Genomic DNA, 10532 nt, shown 5'->3' with positions numbered 1-10532 from the left:
CTGTGCTGTTCTGTTTGTCCCGCAGTTTAAAGCAGGGGTGTGCTGCCTTCACGCCCTGTCGGAAATGTGGCGATTACCAGCCCACTGCCCACATGACGTGGTAAATGGGAATGTCATAACAGCGATGGGATGTCGACTGAATAAAACGTGTGGGCTATTTATTTATTTATTTGTAGCCTATCTATTTATAATTGTGGGATATCATGTTCAAACCATAAAACAACCAAAACACAAGTAGCCTATACAAATTGGAGAAGAATAAAAAACTTTAAATGTCTACTGTTTTACTTGCTTTAGGCTACTATTTTTCAGTAGGCTACAAATAATGTAAACAAATTATGGATGACAGTGGCCAAACTGTTTCACGTCAAGGACCCTTAGAGAGACACAAGTTTGACCACAGACCCTGGACCCCACTTTGAGAACCACTGATCTATTAGTCTCTTAACGGTTGGCTCCCGCAATTTTCAAATGCTCCTGTCTAAGGTGTAGGCTATTCACAGAATGTAGACAGTCTGGCTTGAGAGACTGATGGTCTATCATAGCTGACCATGTTATCCAAATCAATAACAACTATAGGATATAAGTCATGTAGACCTATGGCATGGCATTAACCTATATTTTCCCCCCCGATTGTTTTATCCCATGTTTATACCCCATTAGTGCTGATTTTTTTATTTAGGCTATTTATCCTGGTTGATGCTCCACCCTCTGCCGATCTGGGGAGAGCCGAAACTGGCTCCATGCTTCCTCCTAGACATGGGCAGTTAGCCAGCCGCTTCTTTTCACCTGACAGGGGAAGCTTCACCGGTAGGACATAGCACGTGGGAGGTTCACGCTATTCCAACGAGTTCCCCTCCCTCCGAACAGGCGCCCCTAACGACCAGAGGAGGCACCACATCAGCAACCAGGATATTGCATGATATTGGTGAAGGGGTTCCTATGTGAAGGAAACCCCCGGGAGGCACGAGGAGAACATGCAAACTCCACACAGACTTTCACCCGGGCGGTGGGCACTCAAGGACATGCGGACGGGCACGCATTCCTTCCGTTCACAGCGTCCCAGGTGGGAATCAAACCCAGGACCTTCGAGCTGTGAGGCGACAGCGCTTACCACTGCACCACCATACCCCCCCTAACCTATTATAAATAGCCTATGATTAGCCTATTGTCTGTTTCTGTTTTCACATTAACAACTTTTGTGTCATCATAGTAATTACTGCTATAAACTGACAAAAAAAAAACGTGTGACACGCCCCACTTTGTTTTTTCAACCATAAGTGCTTGAATGCACGGATCTTACATTTACGAGTTGAGACGGTGACATTGAAGGCATCGTGAGGTATCATGTGACACAAACCAACAGAATGGAATCAGGAGAGACAAGTCACAAGTCAATTAAATTACAATGCTATTGTTTTCCGTTTACACACACACACACACACACGCACACGCACACGCACACACACTAGGTGTAGGCTATGTCACTTTAAATGACTTTTTACTTTGCACTTTATAATTTGAGATTATTTTCTATTTTGCTGCATCTTCTGGTGTTGTGATCGCTGCGCTGCATAGTCAAGTCAAGTCAAGTTTATTTGTATATATATATATAGTATATATTTGTATATTTGCATACTAAATCAACTTCCTAGTTTGTAATCTAATTACTCACTATGGCTATTCAACATTCTATTGCATGGCAGACATACATGACAGGCTGCCGCTATGTTGTCATGTGCTGCCCCCTGCTGTCCAGACTTGACTCTGACTTCTACTTTGATGACCTGAAAAGGTTTTGAAAGTTTTGACTTGAGACATTGTTTGTGTGAATTACTTAGATTAAGTGATGGGATTTGTTGCAGCAGACGACTGAATTTAAAATCTGTTTTCTGAATTTGTATCGAATGATTTGAAGTTGAAACTGATGATAGAAATCAAACTCATGACCAGAACCCGCACCGGCTGCGCGAAGGACACTCTTACTAAGTGTTTATCCTATTAAAACCATGTTTCATTGAAAAGTCCCAGATATTTAGTTTTCTTAAGATATTAAATTGATACTGGGCCATTGATTTGTTCTGACACTTGCAACCATAACTATTAGGCTTCGTATGTCTCTACCCTTGCACTTTATTCTTTTGTAATTTCGCACTTTTATCCCGCGCACTTTCGTTTTTAACGCACCATTATGATGTCCATTTGGCCACGTTGTTGTTTCTATTGACATTTTTTCTACTGTTTTATGTTTTGATGTTGTCTTTTATCGTATAGGCTATGTTTTTATGTCTTGAGGACTACGGATGCAAATGAGCTTTTAGCTAAATCCGACATATTCACTGTTATAGATGACTCATTAATTAACTGTTCGTTAATGTGTACTGTCCTGACCAACTAAACAAGCCTAGCCCTAGCCCTATTTGCTATTTAATAATGATGTTAATTGGTAGATTCCTTTCTTAGCACAATAGACCCTTCTCACGGGGGCCATTTTGTGTCAAAAAGGCAGGGTAAACAGGTGCAAGCAAAACACTAATGAGGGTTTCCAACTTCCATGATTGGAATTTGGAAACCCTCATTATAGTGTTTTGCTTGCACCTGTTTATTCTGCCTTTTCGACACAAAATGGCCCCCGTGACAAGGGTCTATCCATGCTGTTCCTCATACTAGCTCCAGATAGTTAGCCACTAGTCTCACATGGCAGCAGGACTGAACACTTTGTTGTGGGAGGCTGAGGAGGCAGTTTAGTGAAGACAGAAACTTGAATGTGTCCAGCTGATGTTTAATAAGTGATGTTTCATACATGTTGCTGTGTGGCGTGGGGAGCCCTGAGTCTAACAGTCTGTCACTCTGTCACTCCTGATGTCTTCACCATGAATACCTCATACTGTCACAGCTGATCTCATCTCAGACTGACAGATGGAAGAAATCTTCCTATATTCCCATGATAATAGTGTTTCTAAATTTACAGTCCATGAAAAACAAATCCAAAAGATCAAAGAGTAATACAAGACAATTCAAATTCCAAATTGAAATATAATTGTTTCCATTGTAGTGAATGGACAGGCTGATGCAGCATCATGAAGGAAAGAAAATTGAATCTAACAGATAGCATACAAAACATTCATACTGTGCACAACCTTAAATAAACGTTTAGACAAAGGTTTTCCGTTTGTCGTGTCTGCAAGATGCAGCAACATGTTCTGATTTCAAAAACACAAATCAAACTTCACACAAGCTTAAACCCAACCGTAAATATAATCGTTTCCATTTTTCCATTGTATTTGGTTTAGGTGATAAACTCTGGACAAAGCTGCATCCGTTTAGTTTACCTTTATAAATCCTAAAACACAGGAAGAAAGCAATCTCAAAAGAAACATCTTGCCTAAAATACAATCCGTTTAACATTCCATCTTTAGACTGAAGCTGCACAATCCTTACAAACATAGTGTGATTATCTTTGCAGATTATTGCAACACAGTAACACACTTCACTGACACTGATATCAGTATTACACATTTTTCAGACAAAAAGAAAAAGAAAATCAAAAACTCAGATGTTTTGTTTTGTGTTTCAATACAATGAGAGCTGTTTTTACAACGTACAATTTCATTTAGAGGCCAGAAAATTGGACTGAGAGAGGAACTGCAGCCTCTTGCAATTTAGAAATTGATTTTAGATTTTTTTTCTAAACACAGATGACAATCATATGCTTCATCTCAAAAATATTCAAATTAAATTTAAATATCTTTTCAACACATTTTATTTCGGATACTCAACTAATTATCTTTTTTTTTTATGTTAATCTCATAGGTTTGGGGCCATAATATCAGTTAGCATGCTGATTGTCAATAAATAACAACATATTAGTTGACATAATTGGGCCATTTTAGGATTTTAGGAAATTTAGAATATCATATTACAGAATGTGTTACTTTGTATCTCCCTACAGCACAAAGTCTAACTGCTAATATGAATTCAAACACAGCTAATGCCAAGTTTACACTACAAGACTTCCCCCCGATTTTACACAGGATTTCCAGTTGGGGTCAGTCTGTCTTTGTTGACTCTAGTCTGCAGTTGTTGTCTGCAGTTGTTGTGCCAATCGGCAGCAAAATCTGTTAGTGTATACTGGGTACAGATTTCTAATCTGTTAGTGTAAACTGCCTCCAGATTTCTAGTCTTCAATTGTAAACTGCCTCCCGACGCCAGTCAGAGCCACAAACAGTTGTGATAAAAAATCTTAATGAACCAGTCTTGTAGTGTAAACTCCCCAGTGTTTTCATAATTTGTTAAGATTTTCAAACTCTCCTCTCTTGATACACTCTTCTAGTGTATCAAGACAGGCATACACCTCTGACATGTTTTCTTAGTCTTGTCACAGAAACCATTTCACATAAAAGAAATCAGACAGTACATACGTGTAGACATTAAATGCACATGCACTCAAATATTGCAACACTTTTAGTGAAACCTCTATTAGACAAAACAAATTAAAGGCACAATCAGTGAGGCAGACTGGTGGGTGAGATGCTAGCCTGGCAGGGTCCATAGGACATGCTCCATTGATGCGCTCTGCTTCCTCTGACCTGTCAGAGAAGCTTGGGTCTGGGCGGGTTGTACCTGACCGAGGAGAAGGCCCCGATGTGGGTGATGAGGTTGGGCTCCAGGCTGTGAGCCCTCTCCCCCGGGAGGGACCTGGCTATCTGATACAGGACCGTGTCTTTGGCGTTCCCCTTCACGCAGAACGACCCGTCCAGGTACTCGGCCACCCGGAGGGAGGCGTTCCCCGGGTAGAGCATGGCGGGCGTGCAGCACTCTGAGGCCGGGGAGACGGCATACAGCTGGGGAGAGAGCCTCCGCACCTACAGTACATACATCATACATACATCACCTAGAGTACATACATCATACATCACCTACAGTACATACATCACCTACAGTACATACATCATACATACATCACCTACAGTACATACATCACCTACAGTACATACATCATACATCACCTACAGTACATACATCATACATACATCACCTACTGTACATACATCATACATCACCTACAGTACATACATCATACATACATCACCTACTGTACATACATCATACATACATCACCTACAGTACATACATCACCTACAGTACATACATCATACATACATCACCTACAGTACATACATCATACATACATCACCTAGAGTACATACATCATACATCACCTACAGTACATACATCATACATACATCACCTAGAGTACATACATCATACATACATCACCTAGAGTACATACATCATACATACATCACGTACAGTACATACATCATACATACATCACCTACAGTACATACATCACACATACATCACCTACAGTACATACTAGGGCTGTTGAAACGAATTTTGATATTCGAATATTATTCGAATTTAATAATTATGAACGAAATTCGATTATTATTATTTTTTAAAAACGAATATTTTTTTATTTAAAAAAAAAAATTTTTTTTTTTTTTTTTTTTTTTAGAACACTAGAACAGTGACAAGTTCTGACAACATACTTGAAGAAAAGAGTGTTAACTGAAGTTGACTGTTGAAGCTGCTATACTGATGTAAACCTACCTGTAGCTCTTAAAATGTATGTTCATTCATTGTTAACTGAAGTTGACTGTTGAAGCTGCTATACTGAATGTAAACCTATAGCTCTTAACACATTCAGTGCCAGCGACGCCATATGGCGTCATTAGAAATTTACCGTAGAGTGCCAGCGACGCCAAATGGCGTCAATAACTCGATTTTTTTTTTTTGACGGGGGGGTGTCGATCTATGCCTCTTACATCGCCTCTTACAATATTCAGAGGTATTGAATGTGTCTAACCTATTTTACAGAACCCTTAGGTGGCGACAGCGCTCTCCAGATGAGAGAACGTGGAGTGAAACACACAGAAGAAGTCATTGGGGGGAAGGAAATCGCATCGCATCCGTCCGTATGCAGCGGCTTCATTGAAGCAACGTTTAGCTGTGCCCCTGCAGCAGCCAATCTGCTATCACAATTGAGTACCTCGGTGTCCGCTGCAACAGCCTCCGTGTCCGCTGCAACACATGATCAGCCGTGGATTTGTTATTATTCTCAACTCGAAGCATGGGAGCTGGTAGACGCGGCTGTAAAAAAGCAGGATCTAGCGGACTTTTTCAGTGCTGAGCACAGGCAGAGAGAACAGCAGAGCAGAGAGACACTCCTCCCACAACGGGGGGGGGGAGGAGGAGGGGGGGAGGTGGGCACGCAGAGCCAAGTACACAACACAGACCCAGACAGCAGGACAGGGTTGGCAAACGCAAGCCAGAATATCCGATGCCCACCAGCAGCAAAAGATCAGCAAGAAGCTGCAACCAGCAGCGCATGCAGGCGCCAGCGCTGCTGGTTTCAGCTAAAAATATTATTCTTCCAAACAAAATTCCCTTGCCTTCACTGTTTTATTGAAGGAAATTATTTTTGAGGTGTGACTACATCAGAAAATTAGCTTCAGAGTCAGTGATGTGCTTGAAATGTTTAATTTCACAAAAGGCTCATTATCTCAGCTCGTAGAAAAAAAGCTCTGTTTTTCGTTCAATCAAGCTATCTTCTCCGGCTCATAACTAAAGAACGGAAAATGGGATCAATAAACTTTTTTTTGCAGGTGATAGAAGAGAGTCTCATCGTTATTTGTGCGTGTTCAGTGTTTACATAGTAATTATTAAAGAAATTATATGACTGTTTTAAAATGCATTGCGGCCTATGTGGCACAGCAAGCAACCTTTTGCCCAAGGGCCGTGGCACTGAAAGTGTTAAGTGCAATACGTGACTGATTTTTTTGTTGTTCATGGCTCATTGTTGTTTTGGCAAAGTTTACTTAGTTGTTTATTGATAAGGAGCTCAAACAAAGGCTGTGTCTTTTTTTATTATCAATTATTTTATTTTAGCATTTCAGACAGCACCAATACATCACTGATGAATATTAACTAAGCTCTGGTTATCTGACCTATTTTCTAATGCAATGAATGTATGTACATTGTACAAGGAACATGTTTTCTTAAATAAACATCATTGCTGGACTATTTGTGATAAGCCTAATATTATTTTGAATATTCATCCACCATTCACTTTTCCATCTACATTTGGTAAAATGCTTAGAAAAAGTTTTACTTGGTCAAACCCAAAGATTCAGCTATATTTAGAATCAGAACACAACATAAGAGAAGACAACAATTCACTCAGACAAAAAAAAAAAAAAAAAAAAAATTTTTAATTCAATTAAAAATTAATTAAAATATTCGAATATAATTCGAATATTAAAATGTATAAAGCACTGAAATTCGAATTTGATTATAGAGGGAGATTGACAGCCCTAGTACATACATCATACATACATCACCTACAGTACATACATCATACATACATCACCTACAGTACATACATCATACATACATCACCTAGAGTACATACATCATACATCACCTACAGTACATACATCACCTACAGTACATACATCATACATACATCACCTACAGTACATAGTAACATCATACATACATCACCTACAGTACATACATCATACATACATCACCTAGAGTACATACATCATACATCACCTACAGTACATACATCACCTACAGTACATACATCATACATACATCACCTACAGTACATATATCATACATACATCCAGGGCCCGAAATTAGAGCCCGCCACCCCCCAATGGCGGGCATATTTTAGGTTTGGCGAGTTAGGTTTGGCGTCTTCCAAAATAGTCATGTAATATTAAAACTGTGTGTAGCCGGCCTGTGTCCACCTAGTGTCTTTTTCCGACTGTTAAACGCTGGGAGTGCGCTGGGGAGCGCTGATCCCAGCGCACAATATACAAGGAAGCAGTCTGAAATTAACCTTAGTTCAGTGCGGTAGTATAACATGAGTGCTTCCTGAGGCCGTTTCATTTCTAGCTCTCCCGTAGGCTACCAAACGTGACTCTGGAATGAAATGCAGTCATCAATTTAGCGGAGGTAAATTGACAGTCTAACGTCGGGCGAAATAATCAATGAATCAGTCGCTCGCACTTGTTGCCGACACTTGTATGATACAGTATATATGAGGAGATAATAGTTATCATGTGTGTTTTGGTGTGCAGCTGGCTAACACGAGTGCTTTGTGAGACTGTTTCACATGGCTCTCCCGTATAGGCTACCAAACATGACTCTGGAATGGAATGCAGTCGTCAATTTAGCGGAGGTAAAAAGCGTCTTTTAACCTCTGCTAAATAGACAGCCTACATCGGGCGAATCAATCAATGAATCAATCGCTCGCGCTTGTTGCCGAGCTCGTATGATGAGGAGATGAATCAAAATGCTTACCACCAATAAAGCCGAAGGGGAGCCGAGAATGAGTGCAGGAGAGCTAACGCAGGTGCCAGGTGTGAGTGGGAGAGAAAGGTCCGTAGCCCAAGTTGTGCGCTGTCTGCACTGAGACTCACTCAGACTGTCGCAGTTATTACTTTTAGCTGCGTTGTTTTTTTTTACAACAATTTAAGCTCAAGATTGACTTGACATGTATTGATAAGATTGACTTGACATTGACATGTATTGATTAATCAATCATCAATCAATATATTAAAATAATTTGCTTCAAATTTTACTCTGGCCTCTTATTTAAGTGTGTATTCTTCAACGTAATACCTTATCTACTTGAAATGTACTGAAAAAATTGATATATGTGACATAAAAATGTGTTTTTTTTTTGGCCGGTAAGAAATATGCTTGGCGGGTAGATTTTTTCCATCTACCCGCCACTGGCCGGTGGGTCAAAAAGTTAATTTCGGGCCCTGCATACATCATCCATACATCACCTACAGTACATACATCATACATACAGTCAGGTCCATAAAGATTTGGACAGTGGCCACAATCTTCATCATTTTGGCTCTGTACCCCACCACAATGGACTTGAAATGAAACAATCAAGATGTCAGAGATCAAGGGACAGAGCAGACTCTACTTTTTGAGGAAGCTCAGATCCTTCAATGTGTGCAGCAGGATGTTGCATAATATTTTACCAGTCTGTTGTGGCGAGTGCAATCCTTTCTGCAGCCACCTGTTGGGGCAGCAGCATCAGAGCCGGATCGGAGCAGCGGGAGCGCTATTGCGTTCGCTTTACCGCGCCGTTGTGACGAAAAGAGAGCTGAGCCAGAAGGCAAAGCTCTCCATCTACCGGTCGCTCTTCGTTCCTACTCTCGTCAGGAAGGATGGGTCATGACCGAAAGAACAAGCTTGTGGATACAAGCGGCTGAAATGGGTTTTGTCAGGAGGGTGGAGGCATCTCCCTTAGCGATAAGGTGAGAGGCGCAATCATTCGCGAGGGACCTGGAATAGAGGCACTTGCACCTTCTGGTAGAAAGGGGACCGTTGAGGTGGTTCAGGCATCTGGTAAGTATTCCCCCTGGTCGCCTCCCTAGGGAGATGTTCCAGGCCCGACCCCGGATAAGTGGATGAAGATGAAGAGACCACATTTTTGTAATTCCTACACCGTTCACCTGATTTGTATGTAGATACCCTCAAATTAAAGCTGAAAGTCTGCACTCAAAGCACAACTTGATTGTTTCATTTCAAGTCCCTTGTGGCCAAAATGATGAAAATTGTGTCAATGTCCAAATATTTATGGACCTGACTCTACATTAGAGCTGCAATTATTAGTTGATTGACAGAAAATTTAACTGCAACTATTTTTTATGAATCAATTAATTAACACATTGACTGCCAGCCGTTTTTTTTTTGCTGTAGGTAGCTTCTGCCAAGCCGTTTTTTGAGGATTCTGGCTCATTTTACAAGAGCCGAGGATTCTTTTCTGCTTGGAGTTTGTGAACACAAAGTTCACAAAAGTACTAATAGAATGTGTGCTTTCTCTGTCTAAAAGAGTTAGTTTGTAGAGTTAGTAGTTATGTAGATATTAGCCGTTGAGTACAGCATGGTTTTAGCGTCTGAGAGTGAAAGCTGAGATAATCGCAGTTTTGTGAAATTCAATCAAACAGGCAGAACAGTCACTTTAACCATTTATTTTTGGCATCAGTGAGAGATCAGACATCTAAACAATATAGTTCTGAACGCCCTCTCCTTCAACTCCTCCCTCCGTGGGCGTGTCTAGTGGCTTTCAGCCTGCGTTTGTCACAAGCGAGTGCTCTGCTGCTGCTGCTGCTGCTGCTGCGAGTTTGAGCAGCCTCCCTCCCTGGCAGCGAGTTTGAGCAGCCTCCCTCCCTGGCAGCGAGTGTGGGCTCACTCGTCTCTTGGGTTTGAGAGCCCCGATGAAGCCCTGTGCGACTCTAGGCTTTATGCTGCCCACCCAGTCCATTTCTGGAACCCCCCACCGCAGCAGCGCGAAAGCGTCCCCGCCTACAGTATGAGAATGAGGCTCGTTCGTTTCTGGCATTTCCTTGAGAATGGAGGAAGCAGCCGCGGGAGGCGGCTGCTTTTGGTTGACTTTCTCTCTGTCGGGAGAGCACCGTCGCCACCTAGCT

General features: G+C 41.3%; 1 protein-coding gene across 1 annotated transcript in view; it reads right to left on the bottom strand.

The window, feature by feature from the left end:
* Positions 1–2775: 2775 nt before the first annotated feature.
* pgap4 (post-GPI attachment to proteins GalNAc transferase 4) overlaps positions 2776–10532 on the bottom strand; it is a 30382-nt gene continuing 22625 nt past the window's right edge. The window contains exon 7 of the mRNA XM_083635153.1: positions 2776–4865. Coding sequence (XP_083491279.1) covers positions 4593–4865 — 273 coding nt within the window. The 3' untranslated portion in view covers positions 2776–4592. The remainder of the gene's footprint in view (positions 4866–10532) is intronic.

The sequence above is a fragment of the Poromitra crassiceps genome, assembly GCF_964638095.1.
Source record: "Poromitra crassiceps genome assembly, chromosome: 4".
Taxonomy (NCBI): Eukaryota; Metazoa; Chordata; class Actinopteri; order Beryciformes; family Melamphaidae; genus Poromitra; species Poromitra crassiceps.
The sequence above is the reverse complement of the archived record's forward strand: the minus strand, read 5'-3'. Positions and strand labels throughout refer to the sequence as shown.